The sequence below is a fragment of the Marmota monax genome, unplaced genomic scaffold (genome assembly GCF_021218885.2).
Source record: "Marmota monax isolate L192 unplaced genomic scaffold, Marmota_monax_Labrador192_F-V1.1 WCK01_AAM20220418_F8-fsc00034, whole genome shotgun sequence".
In the NCBI taxonomy this organism is placed as follows: domain Eukaryota; kingdom Metazoa; phylum Chordata; class Mammalia; order Rodentia; family Sciuridae; genus Marmota; species Marmota monax.
In genome coordinates this window covers 11,096,104-11,122,669 of record NW_026693934.1, presented here as the reverse complement: position 1 = coordinate 11,122,669, position 26,566 = coordinate 11,096,104, and the positions used below count along the sequence as shown (strand labels likewise).

At 36.8% G+C, this 26,566-nt stretch overlaps 1 protein-coding gene across 2 annotated transcripts in view; it reads right to left on the bottom strand.

The window, feature by feature from the left end:
- The window catches only part of Wdr33 (WD repeat domain 33), a 106,646-nt gene that overhangs the window by 61,994 nt on the left and 18,086 nt on the right, over nt 1-26,566 (bottom strand). For both annotated transcript variants that reach the window (XM_046463672.2, XM_046463674.2), the window contains exons 2-6: nt 5,161-5,387; nt 4,240-4,308; nt 3,148-3,252; nt 801-896; nt 466-617 (exon numbers count right to left, since the gene is read on the bottom strand). In XM_046463672.2, the coding sequence (XP_046319628.1) occupies nt 466-617; nt 801-896; nt 3,148-3,252; nt 4,240-4,308; nt 5,161-5,364 (626 nt within the window). In that variant the 5' untranslated portion in view covers nt 5,365-5,387. The remainder of the gene's footprint in view (nt 1-465; nt 618-800; nt 897-3,147; nt 3,253-4,239; nt 4,309-5,160; nt 5,388-26,566) is intronic.

Sequence of the window (26,566 nt, the reverse complement as noted above, 5' to 3'; positions counted from 1 at the left end):
TCATGGCATAGCCAAGCCAACCAGGTCTTCACTTAAGCCTTTTTTTCTTGTAATTTGTGTGAATTCTGAAGGTGTTTTCTGAAGGCTTTAGATTTTATTCAGTTGTATGATTAAAGACTGAATTCTTTATTTGGAATGAAATATTCTTGTCTTACACAGTAGATAATAAAAAGGAATAACGTATACACATTATTAACCATAAATGAAAAGAGAAAACCGGTGCAAAATGCGGCAGACAATACATCTCTAACATATTGCAAAGGCTGATACCAGGACAACACTACTTCAGAAAGGTGCCAGCAAAATGGTGAATGTGTGAAAACAAGGAAAAATATTGTGTTTATAGGGTGCAGAAAGTTTCCCAGAATCTGACAGAGCCCATGCATCTCTGCACCCAGAATACACTTAGAGAATAATTTAACCATGACAATAGGGACTACAGAAAATGGTATATTGTGTATAAACCTGGCCTCTCTAATCGCCTCCTTATGTGCCTGGAACATCTTGACGTTGTTCATGTTCGACTGCCAATATTTCACATATCCTCCATGGTCTGCTGTCAACATCCACATGTCATTATGTGACCAAGTCATGGCCCTCACTGGGCTATCATGAGCCTGGGAAAAAAGAAAATATCTGTAAGGTACTATCTCAAATAACATATGATCAAAGGCTTATAGGAGCATGTATTAACTCAGCAATAAATCATCCAACTGTAAACTTTCACAATGCGAATAAGTGCCAATCTCAGATTCCTTACAATACCACAGCATGAGCTACCAACTGATGATTAGTATTACCTGTAATATTGTTTCGAAATTGAAAGTGAGTCCATTCCACAATGTGAACTCTCCACTAGAAGCTCCGGTGACCAACCGTCTTCCTTCTGGAGTCCACTGTGGAGGAGGAAAAAAATGACAGGTTACACATGGGCAACTTCACTCATTGTTTAAAAAATTTACAAAGGTTTTTTGTTGTTTTTTTTTGTTTTTGTTTTTGTTTTAACACATCAAGTAGTCAATATTAAGTTGACAATACTTTCACTTAGTGGAGCTCCATTTATAAGCAAGTATTTTGTCAGAAAAGAACCTGTATTAACACCATGCGGGGAAAGTACATTATGAAGAAACATAAATACACACTAAATTACAAGCACCTATGCACTCTAAAAAGCATTTCAAAATAAAATGCACCATATTCCTAGGCTACATAGTAGATTAACATAAATAAGGTGGTTGGTCACCAAAAAAATTCAACAACTAATGAAAGAGTTGATGTCTTAGAACTGCTACGCAACTAATGCAGGCAGAAAGTTATCAGTGTTTTATTTAAAAAAAATTTTTTTTAAATAACAAGATAATAGTAAGTACCAAGTTAAGGGTATCAAATGTCTTCTGCAAATAAACATACTCAAAATATTGGGTTAAGCTCTCTGCCATTCACAGTGCCAAGTCTTATGCTGATCTACTCTCAAACCATAAAAACCACAACTAATATTACAAATATTTTAATTTACAATATGCATACTGAACCAAATCTGTGATGAGCTACATAACTCAAAACATTCACAATGTTCTTTTTGTTTTGTTTTTCCCAGTCTATACAATGGATTACAAACTAATTTTCCTTACAGGATGTAAATAAATAAAATCTCAAAATAACAATCCTATTTTCCAAAACAAAAAGTATGTCAAAGACTTGAAAAATACAAGTAAACCTATAGAAATAGCAAGACAAAATACATAAAATGAACACTATTTGGTAAATTACACAAATATGTGACAATTTCAGGTTTTATTGCTTATCTACATAAATCATAAATCAAGATTTATGATTATTATGAATGAAATCTGCCTACTTTCCCATTACTATCAGTCAACAATGCTTACAACTAAACTTTAGATACAGAAACTGCAGTGTTCATTTCTTAATATCTTTAGGCTGCTTGAATTTTATTTCAAAATGGTTTTCTGTGTTTTCTTTTTAAAAGAAGGATATTAAAATTAGCTGTACAGTACAACCCACTGACAAAATCTCTTGATAAAAAAAAATATACTATATACTAGTTGGTTCTACTTACACAAAAATGTTTCTTTACTGATATTTCTATTGCCTTAGGTATCTAAAGCAAATAGGAGGCTTAACACCAACTGCAACAATTTCTATGTAGCTCAAACTAGCATTTTTCAGTCCCTCCCAGGTCTCCTTCCTATCTGCACACCTCTTAAATATCAAATCTGCTTATTCTCTTCATTTGCCATTAATGTCTGCCATGACTCTTTTTTCTTCTCCCCCCACCGGTACTTTATTTTTCAATTGTTGTTTGCTCAATGTTGACTATTAATCATCGTACAACTCTGAACACAGCTAATCAACAAGTACATTTTTAGTAAATGGAATAATCAAAATACAAAGAATATTATTATGCTATCATCTACAGGAATATTAACTGAATGCCTGGAAAATGGGGATGAGAAAATGTTTTACTGCAAATCCCTCAAAATTTTAAATTTTTAAGCCATGTGAATTCATGACTGACTGTAAAACTATATTTTAAAATTTCATTGTTGGGGCTGTAGCTCAGTGGCAGAGCACTTGCCTTGTACGTGTGAGGCACTGGGTTCAATCTTCAGCACCACATAAAATAAACAAATAAAATAAAGGTATACTGTCCATCTACAACTACAAAATAATTTTTTTTTTTTTTAATTTTTTTTTTCAGTGAAAGTATATTGAGCATCTACTATATTCCTTCATGGAGATGACAAGTATGTACCACACAATTCTTCAGTTACATTCATGCATTTTCCTTCCTTGTAACTATTAACACCTAGGGATTTTTCATTTACTCAGGGTGCTGCTTTTCTCAAGTAACAAAAACATTCTTATTGAAGGATAAGTCTGTAACTTTATATCTAAGGAAACTGTAATATGAAGAAAAACGATTGAAATTGAAAAGTCAGTTTACAAAATGTGGACACTTTGGATAAATAATTATTTCAAGATAAAATTTATGAAAAATAAACTATTATCCCAGACCCACACTTAAGTTAATGTTTGATTTTCCTTTGTTTTGTCAAATACATTCGCAGACTAACAAAGGATTAACTTTTCAAAACATAAATAAATATCCAACAGAATACTTACCCTGACAACAAATACTGGGCACTTTACTTTATTTGTTGATGTCCGAACAAATTTTGTTGTTACTGCATTCATAGGATTATTTAACATTCCTATAGGTGGAACCAGCTGCAAAACAAGAAAACTGTGTTTTCAGAGCTCCTGATTACACTCAGGGCAGAAACCAGGACATGGCAAGGTAATTTCAGCATCTAAAAACAAATTCAAAGCAGGCTTTGTGGCGCACACATTTAATTCGAATTGCCCGAGAAGCAAAAGGATCACAAATCTGAGGGCAGCCTGGGCAACTTAGGGGGACCCTGTCTCAAAATTTAAAAAATAAAATGAGTTGGGGGTGCAGCTCAGTGGTAAAACACTTTTGAGAAAGGAGAGGTGGGAGGGGAGGGGAAAGGATGAATTCAGGACTACAAGGCTTTTTTAAAAAACTATTGTAATAAAAGGAAGATTGTGAGTTCGAAGCCAGCCTCAGCAAATGGGAGGCACTAACCAACTCAGTGAGACCTTGTCTCTAAATAAAGTTCAAAAAAGGACTGGGGATGTGGCTACACAGTGGTTGAGCACCCCCTGAGCTCAATCCCTGGTACTCAAAAAACCCCCACTATTGTAATATAACTAGTTTGTGTTAATTAAAAGAATAAAAGTGAGATATGGGAGGGGTAAACACCAGTTATTATTAAACAAATCCCATCACAGATTATCAGATGTTCTTGATTACTTCTTAAAGTCAACTCCATTAAACATGTTCACACTGGGTTTAAAGTTTAAAATTTCTAAATTTAAAATTTTAAGTTTCAAGTTTTAAATTAACTTTCCTATTACAAGACTTTTGGTTCAATATTTTGTTGAACACTGCTTTACATCCCAAATCAACAATTCACCCATCATGTCTTTTAATAAAAGGAATATTTAAATAGAGACAAAATATAATCCATGATTCATACAAATGTGTTATATTACCCTTTCAGAAACCTTTTAGTAGAATTATAAAAATGTAGAAAGAAAAGAACATTGTGAACTTGAATTCACCTACTTTTAGGCTTAAATGTCAAAGCAAAGAAATTTTTATTCAGCTTATATGACCTGTCTTATACTTACATCATTATAATAACCTGCGTCAGGCTGAATTGCCCTCATATCTCTCTGGTCTCTTTGCCATATTCTATTCTGTTAAAATAAACAAAGAGATTAGTTAATAAGTACAGGTCTCATTATCAATGTGAAATTAATTATTAACAAAATATAAGGTATATTAAATGGGGAGAAAACAAAAAATGTTATTTTCTAAGGGCTGGGAGTGTAGCTCAGTGGCAGAGTGCTTGCCTAGCATGTATGAGGCCTGGGGTTCAATCCCAGAACCACCACCACAAAAAAGAAAGTTATTTTCTAAAACAGAATCCAGAGCAGACCAAAAACCAATCAATATTAACAGTAATGTTAGAAAGTTAAGGAAAATAAAGAACTAATAAGAAAAAAGTAGGGCTCATAGAGGTTTAGGCTGACCCCTACCTTGCTTTTATTTACCATCTCAGAGTTGCTTCCACCCTATAATAGGATCTCAACCTTAATTAGAGTCCTTTTTACAACTAGAAGTCTCTTATTATTTCATATACACTGGAGGTTTAACAAATGCTTTAAGGTTGGACTGAATATTAAAGTACCTTATTTTGATCTGTTATGAACTTTGAGAACAAACTCAATATTTATTATATCTTTATATTTATGTGGTGCTGAGGATGCAACCCAGTGACTCATGCATGCTAGGCAAACACTCTACCACTTGGCCAAAACCCCAGTCCGAGAACAAAGTCAATTTCTAAAGTGAAGTTCTACCTTAAATAATTTTGCAAAAGATTACTCATGCACCAACTTTTTAAAAAGTGAATTGAGGTAAACTGAGGCCCTTTTTATGTGGCTTCATCTCAAATTCCAGTTCACCCAACTAATTCAAGCAATACAAGTATACTTACTTCTCTACATTTAGGCAACTTTCAAGAAACCAAAATTTGGTTATCTTACCTCCAAATACTTAATTACGGATGGATTGTAGTCTATGGTTTTTCGGTTTACAGCTTTTCTCATTCGTTTTCCATCAAAGGTAAGCTGCTGCATTGCTTGCTGCTGTGCAAAGTCAGGTCGCTTATAAAACAGTTGTCGAGGTGCCTGGTGTTGGAACCGTGGCATGTGGAAAAAACGAGGAGGAGAACCAATTTCTGTGGCCATGGTGATGTTTTCCTTCTAGTACACTAGGACAGGAAAAAAGTACTTTCATTCAATATCAGCAATCTCCTTCCAGCAAGTACTAAGGATCAAACCCAGGGCCTTGCACTTGCTAGGCAAGCACTACCACTGAGCAACATCCTCAGCCCATGAAAACATTTTTAAATGCACATTTTTTAATGCTTTTCCCCCTTTTATAACATATCATTTTTACTTTTCAATCAATCTACTTAAAATAAATATGAAATGTGTGGCAGAGACCACTTATACATTTGAAAACAGTTACTAGGTATAAAACACAAACACAGATACAATTAAAACCTCTTCTGTACAAATATGAGGAAAATGACTGAGGTCAAATGCAAAACAATTTGTTGAGTAAAACTTGCATTGAGCCAGGCAAGGTGGTGCCCACCTGTAATCCCAGTGACTAAGGAGGCTGAGACAGGAGGATCATGAGTTCAAAGCCAGCTTCAGCAATGGCAAGGCACTAAGAACTCAGTGAGACCCTGTCTCTATATAAAATACGAAATAGGGCTGGGGATGTGGCTCAGTGCTCCTGGATTCAATCCCCAGTACCGACCCCCACCACCACCACCAGAAAAACTGTACTGAAAAAAAGGCCTTTAACTTTTTCTTGAGGGCTGGGATCCTAGCTCAGTGGTAGAGCACTTGCCTACCTCGTGTGAGACACTGGGTTAGATTCTGAGCACCACATAAAAATAAATACATAAACATACACAGAAAAACTTTTCCTTAAATACCCAAGTACTACTTGTATTCCAGAAATAGATTTGGCATGAAGAAAAAAATACAATTGCATTTCAAATGAAGAGTCACCCCTAAATTAAACAAAAACAAACCACCTCACCATACAGTGATCAGGCTTCATATATGCTTTATATGCTTCAGCTCCACATCGTGCAAACCATTAAGTTATGTGGCAAATTTGTAAAACTGAGGCTACTGTAGATAACCTCAAGGACTCTTTTCACTCAAAGATACTGTTTTGTATGAAATACTTATTCCTTTAGCCAATCTAGTGACTAATCTACTGAACAAATTGGAAAACACACTTAATTATCCATGATCGTGTGCTCAAGTCCACGTCTGCATTATAATTTTTCTTCTAGTCCCAACTACTCACAAAGTACCTTTTTTTTTCTTTTTACAGTCTTAGTCATATACTATGATTTACAGTTGAACATAAAACTGGATAGGCAAAAATGTAAATGTTTTTCTTAAAAGAAAAGTTAGGACAGCTGGGCACAGTGGCACACGCATGTAATCCCAACAACTCAGGAAGCTAAGATAGAAGGATCACACGTTCAAGACCAGCCTTAGAAACTGAGCAAGACCCTATCTCAAAAGGGGGGGCGGGGAGCTGGGGATATGGCTCAGTGGAAAAGTGCCCCTGGGTTAAATTCCCAGTAACAAAAAACAGCACCACTGCCACCTCAAAAAAAGTCATGACAACTTTCACATTTTAGAAAATGCTAAACAATTCACTCATTTATAGAACCTAAACATCTAGTTAAGGTAACAAAAACTACATACAAGGACTAACAAAACCTCAACTTTGGGGATAACATAGATTGAATAGGAAAGTATTCTTAACAAAGATAATTCAAACTAGAAAAAGACACAAGAAGATGAAAAGATCTTCCATGTTGACGGACAGGCAGAATTAATGCTGTTAAAATGGCCATACTGCCAAAAGCAATATAGAGATTCAATGTAATTCCCATCAAAATACCAATGACATTATTACAGAACTATAACAAAAAAAGTCCTAAAATTTATTTGAATAAAAGACCCAGAGAAGCCAAAGCAATGCTGTAAGCATCACAATACCTGACTTCAAAATATACTAGAGCTAGAATACACTCCAACTAAAAACAGGAATACAGTATATTTCTTATAGTAAAATGACCTAGCTAAAAATCAACTAATTCCACAAATGTGATCCAAAATCAACTTAATAACTGCTTCATACAATTTAGTACAATGAGCTTTCAAGTAAATTGAGGTTAGAGATGAGGCTCTGGCTTCAAAAATAAAACAAAGCCAAAAATCCCACTCTGAAGGATCATAAACAGGCCTAAAGTACAAAGTAGCAATTTTTCTTTAAACCAAAAATTACATCCTATTGGTGGTTCTTGAAATCAAAAGGGTTGACAAGCAACCTTGAAGATTAAAAAAAAAAAAAATAGGGGGCTGGGGATGTGGCTCAAGCGGTAGCGCGCTCGCCTGGCATGCGTGCGGCCCGGGTTCGATCCTCAGCACCACATACAAACAAAGATGTTGTGTCCGCCGAAAACTGAAAAATAAATATTAAAATTCTCTCTCTCTCTCTCTCTCTAAAAAAAAAAAAAAATAGAATATATGAATAGTGCACATTTGAAGGAAAAGAACTGTTCTTAATTTCTGCTACCACTGTACATCAATAAGCCAAAGAAAACCACATATAACCTCTATCTAGTATGGGCACTGTGCCTAGCCCATAGTAACTATGACACCAGTTATCAAATACAAAATTTCTACTAATCAAAGTTATCTGGTCAACACAAGCAAGCTTGTTTTCTGAAACTAAGATAACAGAGTTTTAACTGAAAGCAGATTCGTAGTTTATTTTTTTAGTACTTTTTAGTTATACAAGGACAACATCTTTATATATATATATATAATTTTTGTGTGGTGCTGAGGATCGAACCCAGTGCCTCACATGTGAGAGGCAAGCTCTCTGCCACTGAGCCACAACCCCAGCCCAGATTAGTAGTTTATTAACTTGCTAGGATAACAAATACAATTACTGTAGTGCTCTTAAAAACAATGAAAGTTGGACTGCAGTTGTGGCACTTGCCTATGTGAGGCACTGGGTTCGATTTTCAGCACCACATATAAATAAACAAAATAAAGATCCATTGACAACTAAATAATATTTTTAAAAAATAATGATGAAAGTTTTGAGATTCACACTAACATTAAATTCCTGGCCCCCAGTTTTAGAACCTCAGCCTGGGAACCTCTGTTTTAGATTATCTCCAGTACATTAGGTTCTGGCCTGAGAATCTAACCTAAAAGAGATTTTTAAAATTTTTTTTCCTAAAAGAAATCTGATGCCTAATATATCACTGAACATTGAGGGATCTACACGACTAGGACTAGGCCAGTAACAAAATGATCGATATTTTTTTCTCTTCAAAGTATAAACATTTAATAATATAGAGGCTGAAAAAATTAGTAGAATATTTAGTCTTTTAAATGACAACAAGGAAGCTGTTTAAGTCTTTAAAAGTTCTTACAATTCTATATCTTGATTGTGATAGTAGATACATGAATCTATGCAAAAGTCATATTATATGCTTTCATTTATATGACATTTATGAAATGAAGAAATGGCAGAAATGGGGAAAGGACTAGTGGTCACCAGGAGTCAGAAATGGTACACAGGTGTGGTTACAAAAGATCTCTTGTAGTAATGAACCGTTAAACTAGACTATGGTAACAGATACACAAATATACAGTAAAGCATATCAGAACATATAATCCATATGATAAAACTACAGAACTATATGCACACACACAAGCGAGTACAAATAAAACTGAAGGAAGTCTGTATAATATGTACATCAAATGACTGTCAATATTCTGCATATTACTTTGAACTTGGGTTTTAACAATGACTTTAATGTGCCATTTTAAAAGCACAAAAGTAACAACTCAGTATTTCAAGTGCAATTCTGTGATAGAGAAATCTGTACCACCAACAGTTTTCAGTGGATTACTGGGTATGGTTTTGTTCCCTTTCATTAGCATGAAAAGCAAGAGGTTTTCCATTTTACACTATTTTTCTTAACTGGATTGTATTTTAACACCTGTTTTAGCCAATAAAAACTGGGCAAAGGAGGCTGGACAGGTAGCTGATAGGTTTAAAAAAAAAAATCCTGACAAATTAATTTTCAAGGGATTTCTGAATTTGCCTCAGCAAAAATCAGATAAAAACTATGTAATATTTTCTAAATAAGGTAATTAAACCATAAAGTCACCTCCAAAATCAGGAATAAGAATGCAAACATGAGAGTCTGAGTCAAAGCCAGCAGTCCTCCAAATTTTGCTACAAGTTGCAATCAAATCACAATCTAATAAATAAGTAAATAAAGCAAGCCATTTTCATTCTGATTTAATGACAAGGGGTATGAACTGGGCAGCAGATACTTTTTTAAGACTTCCCAAGTGATTTTAAAGTGCAACAAAATTTGGGAACCTCTGGATTAAGTACTTTAGGTTACTTCTGAAAGAGTTTCCCTACGAGAGCAAGTCATTAAACTTGTATCATCTTAGGTCCCCTTTCTTCCCCCACCCCCACCCCCGACCAGTGGGGGTGAAGATGGGGCCTGGAAGTCAGGGCCTCCAGTAAGGTAGGCAAGTGCTCTACTACTGAGATATAATCCTAGCCAGGCTCCCTTCACCCTTAAAAATTGAAAATCCCTGCTGAATTTTTGTGTACTGTGGTGTTTATAGATATTTGCCATATTAGTAATTAAAACTGTAATAAGCAGGGCATGGTAGCATACACCTGGAACCCCCAGAGACTCAGGAAGTTCAGGCAAGAGACTCAAGTTGAAGGTCAGCCTCAGTAATTCAGGCCTGTAATCCCAGCAGCTGGGGAAGCTGAGGCAGGAGGATTTCGAGTTCAAAGCCAGCCTCAGCAAAAGCAAGGTGCTAACCAACTCATGATCCTGTCTCTAAATAAAATACAAAATAGAGCCAGGGATATGGCTCAGTGGTTTGGTACCCCTGAGTTCAATCCAGGTACCAAAAAAAACCCTGGGGATGTAGCTCAGTGATAAAGTGACAATGAGTTCAAAAAATGATGGTTTTTAAAAAAAAATTGTTACTGATTCATTTTATACATTTTATAGTAAGTCCATTTTAATATCTTATAGTGACTATCTTCCCTTCCCTAAAAACAATTAAATCAGCATTATTTTTCACATTTTTGTGAAATGTTTTAAGATCTAGTTCAATTAAAAACAGCTACCTTCTCGAAACTGGCTTCACCACTGGCAATATTTGTGACACATACAAAACTATACGAAGCCAGGTATGGAGGTGCACACCTGTAATCCCAGTGGCTCAGATGGCTAGTTCAAACAAGCCTCATCAACTTATCGAGGCCATAAGTAACTCAGTGAGACCCTGTCCTGACATAAAATACAAAAAAGGCTAGGGATGTGACTCAGTCGTAAAGTTATTGTGGATACTCTTTGCTATTCCAAAAAAAACTTGACAAGTGATAATTATTAAACATTAACTACATCATATCATCTGAAATTCTATTAATAAACTTTTGAGAGAGAGAGAGAGAGAGAATTTTAATATTTATCTATTTTTTTTAGTTTTTGGCGGACACAACATCTTTGTTTGTATGTGGTGCTGAGGATCAAACCCGGGCCACACGCATGCCAGGCGAGCGCGCTACGGATTGAGCCACATCCCCAGCCCTATTAATAAACTTTTTATAGTTACATTAAAATACACTACTTTATCTTATAATTTGAATAGAACTTTTTTACCCACTCATGATTTTGTAACATAATGCATTTATTATTTACTAATTTCAGAGAATTATGCTTATCATTCAATTGCGGTCACATTTTTTTTTTTAAAGAGAGAGTGAGAGAGAGGTAGAGAGAGAGAGAATTTTTTTAATATTTATTTTTTAGTATTTGGCGGACACAACATCTTTGTATGTGGTGCTGAGGATCAAACCCGGGCCGTACGCATGCCAGGCGAGCGCGCTACCGCTTGAGCCACATCCCCAGCCCTTGTGGTCACATCTTATTCATTCATTCATGGTACTGGGGATTGAGCTAGGGATTGAGCTGCATCCCCAGCTCTATTTTGTATTTCATTTAGAAACAGGATCTACTGAGTTATTTAGCCTCTCGCTTTAACTGAAGCTGGCTTTGAACTCGTGATCCTTCTGCCTCAGCCTCTCCAGCCACTGCGATTAGAGGCGTGTCGTGTGCCACTACACACATTTCTTATAAAATACAATCATCTTGACTAAAGCCACCACTAGTCTCATCATAAAATGTATTAATTATTGTGAATATCAACTTTACAATGACAGAAACAAGCTTTCCAAAACTCTAATCTTGAAAATTCACTTTTTTATAACTGCTGACAGTTGTTTCCCTTGAAGCAATGGAATCCTTTCATTTATTTTCAAGAAAAATGTCTGTCATGCAAACAGGTCTGAATGACATAATTTATCATTCTTTTCTTTTTTTTTTTTTAACACAAGACTATGTTTTAGAGCAGTTTTAGGTTCATAGCAAAACTGAGCAGAAAGTACAGTTCCCATATACTCTCCCCAAAAAAACAGACATCCCTGCATGAGTAGTGCATGTTATCATCCATGAACCAACACTGATATATTGTTTATCACCCAGTGTCCATAATGTGCATTACAGTTCACTCATGGTGTGCATTCTATGAGTTTTAACAAGTACATAATGCTATATATCTACTATATCATACAAGATATCATACAGCATAGATTCACTGCTCTAAAAATCCTGTGTAAAAGAGCTGGGGGTATAGATCAGAAATAGACCTCCTGCCTAATGTGTGTGAGGCCCTAGATTCCATCCCCAGCACAAGAGGAATAGGAAGAGAAGGAGAAGAAGAAGAGGGGGAAAAAAAAGGAAGAAGAGGAGGCAAAGAAGATAATGATGATGAAAATGAAGGCAACTACCACGGAGAATTCTTCTGTGTGTCAGAGGAGGGGAGACTAAAACCTGTGCACCCTAACTATTTATCCTCCTTCCCTCCACCAAACCCCTGGCTACTTTTCAGTTTCCATAGTTTTGCCCTTTCCAAAAAGCCATAGGATTACAACTATTCAGTATGCAGCCTTTTCAGGTTGGCTTCTTTCACTTAGCCCCATGCTCTTAAGGTTCCTCCAGGATTCTAGGCTTTTACAATGTTATGGATATGACAGAATTTGTTCATCCATTAAATTACTAAAGGACTTTTTCTCTTTTCAGCAATACTACAGATTGAACAAAAGAATTTATGCATGCTAGGCAAGCACTCGACCACTGAGCACCAACCCCAGCCCGTTTGCTTTGAGCCAATAAGCTGCCAATGCTGGCCTCAAACTTGCCATCCTTCCACCTTGGTATTACAGGTGTGCAGCACCACACACAGCTCTGAAAGGCCTTTGGTTATTTCTAAGTTCTGGCAGTTATGAATCAAGCTGCTATAAACAATCATGTGCTGGTTTCTGTATGAAGGCTATTTTCAACTCCTTTAGGTAAATACCAAAAACACAGGCGTTACTACCGTATGGTGAGTATGCTCAGTTATGTTCCTCCCCCCTCCAAAAAAAAAACTGCCAAATTGCATTCCGAAATGGCTGTACCATTTTACATTTTCACCAGCAGTAAGTAAAGGTTTGTGTTGCTCTTTATAACTGACAGGATTTGGTGCGGCCAGTACTTCAGATTTTAGTCAACCTTACAGGCTTTTAGATGCCTGTTGTTTCATTTTGCAATTCCCTAAAAACATACAATATTGGGTATCTTTCCATAGGCTCAGGTAACATTGTGTATCTTCTTAATAAAGTGTTTACTCAATCTTACATTTTACAACCAACTTATTTGCTTTCTTTTTCTTTCTTTTTGACTGAGAACTGGACCAAGATATGTTTAGCCATTGAGCCATACCTAACACCCCTCCCCCTTTTTTTGTTTTTTGGTTTTTGTTTGCTTGTTTGTTTTTTTTTTAAAGAGAGGGGGAGGAGAGAGAGAGAGAGAGAGAGAGAGAGAGAGAGAGAGAGGATTTTAATATTTATTTTTTTGTTTTTCAGCGGACACAACATCTTTATTTTTTTTTTTTTGTATGTGGTGCTGAGGATTGAACCCAGGCCGCACGCATGCCAGGCGAGCACGCTACCCCTTGAGGCACATCCCCAGCCCTGCTTGTTTGTTTTTGAGACAGAGTCCTGGTAAGTTGCTTAGGGCCTGGCTAAGTAGCTGAGGCTAGCTTTGAACTTGTGGTTCTCTTGCCTCAGCCTCCTGAGTTGCTGGAAATACAGGCATGTATTATTTGTTATTTGTTTTCTTATTGTTCAAAAGAGTTTTTTCCTTTGCTTCTTTCCTGTATTTTAAACCAAGGGACACTCTACCACTGATCTACATACATCCCCATCCCTTTTTATTTTGAGTCTGTCTCAGTAAACTGTCAAACTGTCCTTGAACTTGTGAACGCCTACCTCAGCATTTCTGAGTAGCTAGCTGGATTTACAGTTATGTGCCATAGCACCTGACTTTTTTGTGGGGTGGGGGTGGAGAGAGTGTGCCAGGAATTGAACTCAGGGCACTCAACTACCAAGCCACATCCCCAGCCCTATTTTGTATTTTATTTAGAGACAGGGTCTCACTGAGTTGCTAAGTGCCTCACCATTACTGAGCCTGGCTTTGAACTCAGGATCCTCCTGACTCAGCCTCCTGAGCCTCTGGGATTACAGTCATGTGCCACCAAGCCCAGCTGCACCTGACCTTTTTTGTGTGTGGTGCTGGGGATTGAACCCAGGGCCCTGTGCATGTGAAACAAGCATTCTATCAACTGAGCTATATCCCCAGCCCTGCACCTGACTATTTTGAAGCATTCCTTACATATAATAGCAATTCACTTTTAAGTTCATGTCTAGGTGCATGTATATTTTGATAATTATACAGTATCATGGAACAACCACAATAAAGATACAGAACAGAAGCCAAGGGTGCTGACACACACCTGTAATCTTAACTCTTGGGAAGCCAGACAGGAGCATCACAAGGTTTGATACCAGCCTCAGCAATGTGGCAAGACACTGTCTCAAAAAATAAAAAGGACAGGAAGGGCAGCAGAATAGAATAGACATTATGATTGCTGTTATGTATATAGGTGACTCTATGACCAGTGTGATTCTGCAATCTGTACAATCAGAAAAATGAGAAATTATACCCCAATGATTCAAATGTATGAATTGCCAAGATCATTGTAATGTCATGTGTAGCTAATAAATAAATGAAATAAATAAATAAATAAATAAAAATAAAAAGGGCTGGGGTATAACTCAACAGAAAAGTATCCCCATTATCCATCTCCTACCACTTATTCCTAAACTCTAACAACCACTAACCTGTTCCCTACCATCAAGTTTGCTTTTATCAAATATCATACAAATAAAACTACACATACTGCATCCTTTTGTTTTGTTTTTTGGGCACTGGGGATTGAACTCAGAGATATTCAACCATTAAGCCACACCCCCAGCCCTATTTTGTATTTTATTTAGAGACAGGGAATTGTTAAGTTTTTTAGCATCTCACTTTTGCTAAGGCTGGCACTGAACTCGCGATTTTCCTGCCTCAGCCTCCCGAGCCGCTGGGATTACAGGCATGCACCACCAAGCCCAGCATACTGTAGCCTTTTGAGATTAGCATTTTTCATTTAGCATAATGTTGTTAATAATAATTCCTTTCTTGCCAGATGGTTGGCACATACCTGTAATCCCAGCAGCTCAGGAGGCTGAGGAAGAGAATAGCAAGTACTACATCAGCTTTAGCAAGTTAGCCCAACTTAGTGAGATCCTGTTTTAAAATTAAAAAAAATAAATAAATAAAATAAAAAGCTGGGGCTAAAGATCAGTGGTAAAACATGTCTGGGTTCAATCTCCAGTAGCCCTGCCCCCAATATCCCTTCTTTTATTGCTGAATTCTGTGGAGCTATCACAGTTTATTATTTATTTACCAGGGACATTTAGAATATTTGCACTGTCTTGCAATTTCAACAAAATTACTATAAACATTAGTGTATAGATTTTGGTGTGTGCTGCCCATGGTGACGCACACCTATAATCCCAGCAACACGGGAGTTTGAGGCAGGACTGTCAAGTACAAGGCTAGCCTCAGCAACTTAGTGAGGTACTGTCTCAAATTTTTTTTAAAAAGCTGGGGTGGGGCTGGGGTTGTGGCTCAGTGGTAGAGCACTTGCCTCACATGTGTGAAGCCCTGAGTTCGATACCCAGTACCACATAAAATAAATACATCAAATACAGGTTGTCCATCTACAACTAAAAATATATTTTAAAAAAAGAACGAACTGGGGTGCAGCTCAGTGGGAAAGCACCACTGTGTTCAATCTCCAGTCAAAAATAAATTAATTGGGCTGGGGCTGTAGCTTGCTTAGCATGTGTGAGGCACTGGATTCAATTCTCAGCACCATATAAAATAAATAAAATAAAGGCATGTGTTCATCTACAACTAAAAAACAAATTTTTAAAAAATTAACTAGATAATTAATTAATTAAATTATTGAATAAAATAAAGGTATTATGTCCAACTACAATTGAAAAATAAATATGTTTAAAACAAAATACATACATGCACAGAGATTAATTTTGGTGTAAATGTATTGGGTACATCTCTTAGTAATGTTTGGGGTGAATCTCTCAGGGAAAAAATCTAAGATTCAAACTGTTAGGTCATATAAATTCCATGTTTAATCTTATGGAAATCTGCCAAGCTGGAATTGAAAATTCCAGTTACCTAATAACTGGTATTGTCAGTTCTGGGGAGGAGAGCATTGTTTGTTTCTTGGCCTTTCTAATAGGCAAGTAATGATCTCATTATGGTTTCATTTTGTATTTCCCTGATGACTTAAGAAAGTCACACATTCTTTTGCAACTTTTCTTGTGTTTATTTGCTTTCTGGATTTGTTTTTGGCAAAAATCTTCTGCAAATTTCTAACTGAGTTGCTTTCTTTGTACCAGGAATGGAACCCCCATGGGCAGTCAACCACTGAGCCATACCCTCAGTCCTTTTTTGTACTTTAGAGACAGGGTCTTGCTGTGTTGCTTAGGGCCTCAATAATTTGCTGAGGCTGAGTTTGAACTTGAGATCCTCCTGCCGCTGCCTCCTGAGCCACTGAGATTACAGGCAGGAGCCACTGAGCCTGGCCTGTTATTTTCTTATCGTTGAGTTTTTAATTTCTATCTGTAATCTGCCCTTTGTCAGGTATGTGATTTCCAAATATTTTCTCTCATCCTGTCACTTCTTTCATTCTCTTCTTGGTATCTTTTCTTCCCCCACTTATGTACGAGAGATTGAACACAGGGGTGCTTAACCACTGAGCCACATCCCCAATTTCTTTCTTTATTTTTCATTGTGAAACAGGGTCTCACTAAACTGCTGAGACTGGCCTGGAACTTGCCATCCTCCTGCCTCAAGTCTCTGGAGTGGCTGGGTTTACAGGCCTATACTACCATGCCCAGTTTCTTCTTGGTATCTTTTAAAGAGCAGAGAGTTTTTTTTTATTTGGTTTGGTTTGTTGTTGTTGTTGTTTTGTTTTGTTTGCATGCTGGAGATAGAAGCCAGGGCTTTATGTATGCTAAGCAAGCATTCCATGCCAACCCTGAAGAGCAGATATTTTTAATCTTGATGAACTCCAATGTATCAATTTGTTATTTTGTGCTTTTAATTATCTCTTTAAAAAAAAAATCTTCAGCCAGTGGAACATGCCTGTAATCCCAGGGGCTCAGGAGGCTGAGGCAGGAGGATTTTGTGTTCAAAGACGGACTCAGCAACTTAGCAAGGTCCTAAGCAACTCAGAGAGACCCTGTCTCTAAATAAAACATAAAAAGGGCTGGGGATGAGGCTCAGTGGTTTAGCATCCCTGGGTTCAATCCCAGGTACCATTTTAAAAAACAAACAAACAAACGTTTATTGAAGTCCAAGCTAAAAAGATATTTTCCAAGTTCAAAGCCAGCCTCAGCAATTTAGCAAGGCCCTAAGCAACTTAGTGAGACCCTGTATCAAAAATTTATCAAAAATTTAAAGAAATAAGAAATAAAAAGGCTGGTACGTGTTTCAGTGGTAAAGCACCCCTCGATTCAACCCTGGTACCACAAAAAAAAAAGAAAAGAAAAAACAGTGTCTCAGCGATCTTCATTTTCCTCACATATTACATCATTTTTACAAACAACTTATACAATTATTTAGGCTTTCTCTTATTTCTTTCATCAATGTTTTAAATCCTTTGTACATTCTGTCAGATGTATACCTAAAGTTTTCCGTTTTGTAGCACTACGAATCAAATCTAGGACATCATAAATATATGCAAGCACTCTACCACTGAGCTATATCTGCAGTTCTGTTTTTTTTTTTTTTCTTACTTCTAGATCCACTGTTCATTGCCAGTACACAGAGATGGAATTAATTTTTTTTAATAATACCAGGTTGCATATGAGATGATGTTAATACCTAAAGATTTGGCCACAAATGCCACTCGTTAGCCAGAAATGTTTTATTTCGAGAGAATATTACTTCAAGATTCTTTTTCTGGTTTTTGTTTTGGTAGTGGGGACTGAATCCAGGGGTGCTTAGTAACTACATCACACCCCCCAATCCTTTTTATTTTTTAAGACAGGGCCTAAGTTCCTTAGGGCCTCAATAAATTGCTGAGGCTGGCCTCGAACTTGTGATCCTCCTGCCTCAGCCTCCCTAATCACTGGGATTACAGGTATGCAACACCATGCCCAGCTGCAATTAATTCTTACATATTGTCCATATTCACTACAACTTGCTAAACTCACATATTAATTCTAGAAGCTTTCTTACAGATTTCTTGCAATTTTTCTACAAAGACAATTATATCATATGTAAACAGGGACAATTTTATTTCTTTTTTGTTTTGTTTTGTTTTTATATTGTTCCAAGTCTTAGGGAAGAAAGTATGTAGTTTTTCACTATTTAGTATGGTAATAGCTATCAAATTTTTTTAAGTGCTCTTTTCAGGCCAAAAAAAAAATATCTTTTATTGCTAGTTCCTATGAATTTTTATCATAGGCCAGATATGGTGGCACATGCCTATTATCCCAGCTACTTAGGAAGCTGCTGGTGTGGCCAGAAGTTCCAGTATAAGCCACTTATGCCATTACTGGGTGGCTGCCAAATCAAATGAAAGTCACCTTTCTGTAATTCTCTGTTAGGATCACTTGAGCACAGGATTTAGAGGCCACCTGGGCAACACAGAAAGACATCATCTCAAGGAACACCAATAAGTATAAAGCAGATAACAGATTTCCATTCTAAAAGGTTTTCTAAGCATTAGAAATATCATGGAAGGGCAGGTATGGCAGCACACTCTTGTAATACAGCTCAGGAGGATTGGGAGTTCAAACCAGCCTCAGCAATTTAGCAAAGCCCTAAGCAACTTAGTGAGAACCTATCTCTAAATAAAATATAAAAGGGGATGAGGCTATGTGTGGCTCAGTGGTTAAGTGCCCCTGTTCAATTCCTGGGTACAAAAAAAAAAAGGTAATTTTAATCATGTAATTGATCAAAATATCTAACTTGCAATAACCACTGCTGTTTTATTTAATAATGCATTGTTGCTTAAATGCTTAAACGTTTGGGTATAAAGACTGGATCTACTCAACAGGGAGCCACAGTACTTAAACTAATGAATCAATGTTACAACACCTTTGAGGTGGCCAAATGTAAACTAAATGCTTTAATTAAAGTTGTGCAATTTTGGATAACTCAGCATCAGTATTTCAGTAAATCTGGATTGCCCTACAAGCCCTTGCACTATAACTGCTTGCCACTTGAGTGTATTTTAGTGCTAGCAAGTAAACATGAGTTTATTGACTTAAAAGACAAAGTTATCAGGGAAAATAAAGAAAAGAAAAAATATATTGTGCCACCACTAGCTAACTGTATCTGCAATGGTGAATTATATGTATATTTGTACAGCTTAAGGAAATTTCCATATTGTACAAATCTTTGCAATGTTTTAAACAGCTTCCTAAATATTCCACAAATTAGATTTAACATATTTAATGTTCTCTTGTTAAACATTTGAATTGTTTTCAACCATATCCTACTAAAATATCAAATAGAACTATGTACATAAAGCTTTTTCTGAAAAACCATGTTTCCATCATAAATAAGAGGAACTGCTAAAGTCAAAGAATCTGCTCTATTGTTATCAGGTTAAAACATATACATATATTATCTCTTCTTTTGCTTTTTAGTTTTCTTGATTTACCAAGAAGACTGAATGTTTATTATTTTCCATTTTTTTAATCATTTTATTCCTATCACTACATGCACTGTCGAGTTCTCATGTTCGTGTGTGAGTGTGGGGGGGGGAGGGTGGGAGTGGGGGGGGTGAGGGAGGGAGAGAGGGATAGAGATTGCACCCACATAGAAAGTGCACCCAGAGCCTCACACATGCTAAGCATGAGCTCCATGTTTTACCACTTAGTATAACCCTGCCCTCTTTTGTACACTGGTTTGGTGAACCAATCTGAAATAAGGTCTTTGTCATTTGTCTCTTATCTGATTAGGCTCAAAGTAGGTCTGGATTTTGAATTTTAAAAGCACACTTCTTATACTCCTGGAGTTCACAAGCAAAAATGGTTAGACCTACCAGTGTTATTGCATGCAGATACAGGTTTTTTTTAACCACTCTATAATATTCCTTCAATGAATATAACATTATTTATATTTTATTGTGTCTGAAGGACTTTGGAATGATTCTCATTCACAATGATAAAAATAATACTGCTAAAAATTCTTTATTTTTTATTGCTATTACGAGTCTTGAATTTTAGTTACTCTGTTGTAGAGAATAATTAAAGATATAAGTTGTAGGGGCTGGGAATGTGGCTCAAGCGGTAGCGCGCTCGCCTGGCATGCGTGCGGCCAGGGTTCGATCCTCAGCACCACATACAAACAAAGATGTTGTGTCCGCCAATAACTAAAAAAAAATAAATATTAAAAATTCTCTCTCTCTCTCTCTCTCTCTCCCTCCCTCTCTCACTCTCTCTTTTAAAAAAAAAAAAAAAAAAAAAAAGATATAAGTTGTACATCTTTGATTCCAAAAGAGGTTGAGCACCTTTCCATGTTTATTGGTCCATCTGTATATATTATGAAGCATCTGTTTAATTCTCATGTTTAAAAAAAAAAAAAGTTTAGAGCTGGGATTGTGGCTCAGCGGTAGAGCACTTGCCTAGCACGTGCGAGGCCCGGGGTTCGATCCTCAGAACCACATAAAAATAAATAAATAAAGGTATTGTGTCCAACTACAATTAAAAAATAAACAAATAAATATTTTTAAAAAGTTTAACAGTAAAATTACTTATTGTTTCTCTATGATCAAGTGACAGTGGGTCCTAAGTATTCACAGATTCTAAATTCACAGATTTTTTTACTTGCTAGTAAAATTGAACTGTCACTCTAAGATCAACACAGTGTTTTTGAGCAGTCACTCTGCCACACAAAGCACACGTTCACAAATATCTACTAAAGCAGTGAAAACTTTGAGCTGCTCAGAGCCTAAGTCAGTGGTCAACCAAGACAACATTTCACCTTCTTGTTTCAGGTCTTTTTTCTGTAAACAAGTATCCTTTTTGCAGTCTAATGTGTATCTTTTTTTTCTTGGTGACTTTGCTTTTTAAAATGCCCCTCCCAGCTACTGCTAAAATACTGTCTAGTATTACCAAGAGCAACAAGGCTGTGATGTGCTTTATGGAGAAAATATATGTGTTAGATAAGCTTGGTTCAGGCATGAGTTAAAGTGCTGTTAAGCATGAGTTCGATATTAATGGATCAATAACATACAGTAAATAAGGTATCTTTAAACACAAGCACACACAAACAATGTCGTATTTTTTAAATATTTTTTAGTTGTCAATGGACCTTTATTTTATTGATTGATACGCGGTGCTGAGAATCAAACCCAGTGCCTCACACATGCTAGGCAAGCGCTCTGCCACTGAGCCACAGTCCCAGCCCAATAAGGTTATATATTCTTGTTACCAGAAGCTTGCAGCAATCTAACCCTCTATTTTCCCTAAGAGGGAAACATTTGCTAATGCAGTGTTCACATTAAGAAAGCATGGGGACGCTGGGACCTGTAATCCCAGCAGCTCAGGAGGCTGAGACAGGAGGATCTTGTCTCTGCCTCAGCAACTGCGAGGAGCTAAGCAACTCAGAAAGACCCTGTCTCTAAATAAAATACAAAATAGGGTTGGGATATGGCTCAGTGGTTGAGTGCCCTTTAGCTCAAGGCCAAGAAAGAAAGAAAAGAAAGAAGGGAAGGAAGGAGAGTGAGAGGGGGAGAAGAAGGGAAAGAAAAAGAAAGCATGGTGGCACTGTGTGGTCCCAGCTACTGGGGAGGCAGGGCAGTACTCCAAGGACACGGTAGGCAGCATGATGAAACCCTTTCTACAAAAAAACTGTTCATGGTGACCTTATAGAATTTAGTGCTATGAATAACAAGAATTAACTGGATTTGACAGTACTTCCTATCCACAAGTAAAAATAATAGAATTGGATAGATCTTCAAGAATTTTCTCTTTTAAAACTCCTTCATAAAGGTACTGTATCCAACTACAGCTAAAAAATAAATATTAAAAAAAAATTCCTTCAGCAGAAGAACCCCTTCATCAAGTCTTATCCTACAATTAAGTTCAAGATAGAGAACATGGCTGGACCACTCTTTACTACTTACTACTCCTGACTCCTCCACAGAACCCCAAGCAACAAAAGAAGTGGACACAGCCTAACATCACTGGAGTACAAAGAAATGCAAACGAGGGAATCTAAGGCTTTACTTAAAGCTCAAAGCTCTGGTTCTCTGCCACACTGAAGAAAATTTTTGACAACTCTGGTTCTTTGTTTCCTCAATCTCTAAAATGAGGGAACAGGATCGGGACCTTTAATATAGCTTAATATTTAAAATTTGTAGAGCACAAGTACAAAATGGTAATGACTTAAAATCTTTTATTTGATATTCAAGAAATTTTTGCTAAATGGCAAAAATTTATATACCATGTTACAACTGGCTGTGATTTCCAGAAGTACCTTAACCTATGTATAAACTTACCAAAAACCATCCAAAGACTGAGCAGAGATCCAGAGACAACCTAAAAACTTCTGTTATGCAAAAAGGTCTTTGAGTTCTGTTCATGAGCATAAGCAACCACTGGAGACTGATAAATAAATTACTTCAGTATTTCTATATCATAAATCACTATGTATTTTGATTTTACATAATCATTAAAAATGCTTATAAATTTTTAAACAATGGTAAGTGAAAAAAATCAGATTGTAAAATAACTATTTACAAATTAGTGCTGGGGTTGTGGCTCAGTGGCAGAGCACTTGCCTGGCACGTGTGAGGGACTGGGTTCAATTCTCAGCACCACATAAAAAAATAAAGATATTGTATCCATCTACAGCTAAAAATATTTTTTAAAAAACAAACAAAAATTAGAAACTCTTTTCTCTCTGTATCCTGGTATCATGACCAGCGCTACTTTCCTTCACCATTCTTCAGCCATGATGTCCTACCTGATTCAGGCCCTGAGGAAGGAGTTGGCCGTCTATGGACTAAAACCTCTGAAACTGGGAAGGACAGTACCAGACCTAGAACCTGGGCCTCATGTATGCTAGGCAAGTGCTCTACTACTGAGCTACATTCCTGGTCCTCTTTAAAACAGGGCACAGCCTGGAACTGTGATTCTTCTGTCTCAGCCTCCTGAGTGTCTGGTATTACAGGATATATGAATTTTTCTTCATTTTTTAATCTAAGGAACTTAGAAATAGAATATGCAAACATGTATCTTATTCTACATTCTCATGAATATTTATCATTTGTACACAAATGAAGAATTCCATTTTCATATAGTATACCAAATAAATTATTGTTTTCTTTTTCTTTTTCTTTTTCTTTTCTTTTTTGGTATTAGAGATTGAACCCAGGGATGCATTACCACTGAGGCACATTCTCCACCCTTTTTTTTTTTATATTTGGTTAGATACCAGGTCTTGCTGAGTTGCTTAGGGTCTCACTAAATTGTTGAGGCTGGCTTTGAACTTTCGATCCTCAGTCTCCCAAGATTACAGACATATGGATTACAGACATATGCCACCATGCCCAGCATGGTGGGCATATCTTATCATCGAAAATAAATAAAAAGAAATGTGTACTTGTCTGCATAAGTCAAAAAACTAAAAGGAATATAGTGAAAAATTAAGAGTGGAGAATTATGGCAAAATCTTTCTGCTCTCTTTTTTCCCCAAGTTGTCACAATAAATATGGATTGTTTTTATAGTGAGTTAGGATATGGTATTTTTCTGGGTTGTTTCATTTTGTATTTTTTTCTTGTGTGATACCAGGGATTGATCCTAGGGACTCAGGCATCCTAGGCAAGTGTCCTACCACTCAGCTACATTCCCCAGCCCTTTTTCATTTAATTTTATTTTATCTTGATACAGTGCCTCGCTAAATTGCACAGGCTGGTCTCAATTTTCAATGCTCCAGCCTCTGCCTCCCAAAAAGTTGGTATTATAGCTGTACACCACTGCATCCCATTGTTCATCTGTTTTTAAAAATGCTTTTCCAGCTGGGCATGGTGGCACACACCTATAATCCCAGTGGCTCAGGAAGCTAAGGCAGGAGGATCACAAATTCGAAGGCTAGCCTCAGCAACTTAATGAGGCCCTAAGCAACTAGCAAGACCCAGTATCAAAACAAAGAAAAAGGCCTGGGGATGTGCCTCAGTGATTTAGCACCCCTGGGTTCAACCCCCAATGCCAAATAAATAAATAGAAATTTTTCAGGAGTAGGGGTGTAGTAACTCAATTGTAAAGCACTTGACTGACATGCATGAGGCCCTGGGTTGGATACCTAGCATTGCAAAACAAAACCCAAAAAATTTCTAAAACTAACCTTGTCACATATCCCTACTACCCTTTGTTGGTACAGTCTTATAACAAAATTCCAAATTATTTTTGTAAATTAAGGCTTATTTATAAGCAGTTTTACAAAATATGTCTTTGTAAAACTGCTTATAAATAAGCCTTAATTATTTTATTTTATTTATTTATTTTTTTTTTTAATTTTTTTTATTGGTTGTTCAAAACATTATAAAGCTCTTGACATATCATATTTCATACATTAGATTCCAGTTGGTTATTAAGCCTTAATTATAGGATGTAAAATCCTAGCAAAGCAGTATCACACTGGTAAAAACTATGACTTTTGTCAAAACTATAAAATCCCTATCAGCAGAAACTGAATGTTTTGAATCTATATTTCCCCACGCCTCGCACAGATCCTAGCATACATTAAAATTTTTACAAACGTGTTTTAAAATATATGCTAACAGAAATCATCCTTGGAATACTGAAAAATTGCTGCAAGAAGGCTCATCCAATTAATGTTAAGATTATAGGGCAGCTGGGCACAGTGGTGCATGCCTGTACATCTATAGGCTGAGGCAGGAAGATCCCAAGTTTAAAAGCAGCCTCAGCAACTTAGTGAGGCCCAAAGCAACTCAGTAAGACACTGTCTCTAAACAAAATACAAAAAAAAGGCTGGGGATGTGGCTCAGTGGCTAAAGGTCCCTAGGTTCAATCCCCCATACCAAAAAAATAAAAAATAAGTGGGCAAAAGTTTAAGAACACAGTTCCCAAGTAACTCCCCCACAATACTTATTAATACTTATTAATTTAATTACAAAGAAAAGAACAGTAATTATATGGTGGAGAGTCCAACAGACACAATATTTGCTGACAGAATAGCAATAATGTTTGTGCTTCTACATGACAAGGAATAAGCTAAGGTTTTTAACCAAATCAATAAGAGTATTTCAGGATAATCTAATTAAAATACAGAGTATGTGTGAGATATAGTTCATACTCTTGAACAAACATAACAGAGACAATTAGTGAAACAAACAGTCCATCAAGAGGTGTGACATGCAGGGGCCTGAGTCATGCTCAGCATGCATGAGGCACTGGGTAGATAAATAAGAACAAATAAATAAAGGTATTGTGCCCATCTACAACTAAAAAAATATTTTAAAAAAGGAGATGTGGCATGGGGCTGAGTGTGTAGTTCAGTGGGACCACACACTCCTGGGTTTGACCCCCACCACCTCAAAAAAAAAAAAAAAAAAAAAGTAAGAACAAGAGCAAGAGAGGAGCTGTAATCCCAGGGGCTCCAAGAGGCTGAAGACAGAATTCAAAGCCAGCCTCAGCAAAAGAGAGGTGCTAAACAACTCAGTCAGACTCTGTCTCTAAAGAAAACAGAAAATAGGGCTGGAGGTGTGACTCAGTTGTTGAGTGCCCCTGAATTCAATCCCCAGTACCCAGAGAGAGAGAGAGAGGGAGGGAGGGAGGGGGAGAGAGGCAGGCCTGAGCACACCTACAGACCCAACTACTCAGGGAGATTGAAACAGAAAGAACACTTGAACCCACAAGTACAAGACCAGCCTAGGCAAAACACAGCCGATGCCATCTCAAGAAACAAAACAAAAAAAAAAAACATGACTTGCCAGGCACAGTGGCACACGCCTGTAATCCTGGAGACTAGGGAGGCTGAGGGAGAAGGATAGCAAGTTCAAAGTCAGCCTCAGCAAAAGGGAGGCGCTAAGCAACTCAGAGAGACCCTGTCTCTAAATAAAATATAAACCAGGGCTGGGGATGTGGCTCAGTGGTCGAAGTATCCCTGACTTCAAGCTCCAGTATCCAAAAATTTAAAAAAAAAAAAGAAGACTTATGTTTTACCACTGTTGGATAAAAAGAGCAAACGACAGTTTCAACTAGTCCCAAGTCAGGTCTAAGAAGCACTAAGACTTATTTGCAATACTTCTCCAGTGGGCAAGTCTAAAAAATGCAAGACAAGAAAAGCAATAGTGATTCATTTATTTAAATATTATCCAATACCCAGAATTTGGATGGATAGGCTTAAATGATAAACTAAACAGAAAACAGAATGGTCTGCTTCTGCTTCTGAATCCAGATACATCAGCAAAATGAAAATTATAACTATGAAACTAAGAAGTGCAAGAGATCTTTTATTTAAAGAAAGGGGAGGAAGCTAGGGCAGTGTAGCTCAATGGTAGAGCATGTACATACAGACACAAAGTGCTGGGTTCAATCTCTAGCTCAAAAAACATAAAAAGAAAAACAAAACCTTCAAAGTTCTTTTAAGAATCTGTTCTCAGAAGAGATGTAAAGACAAGATCTATTATCTAACTTACATAAAAATAAAGGGTCTCTTAAAAACAAAAGTGGAATTGGTGAATTATTTATAGCAAACTTGCAGTTTAGAATGGATTAAATAAAGT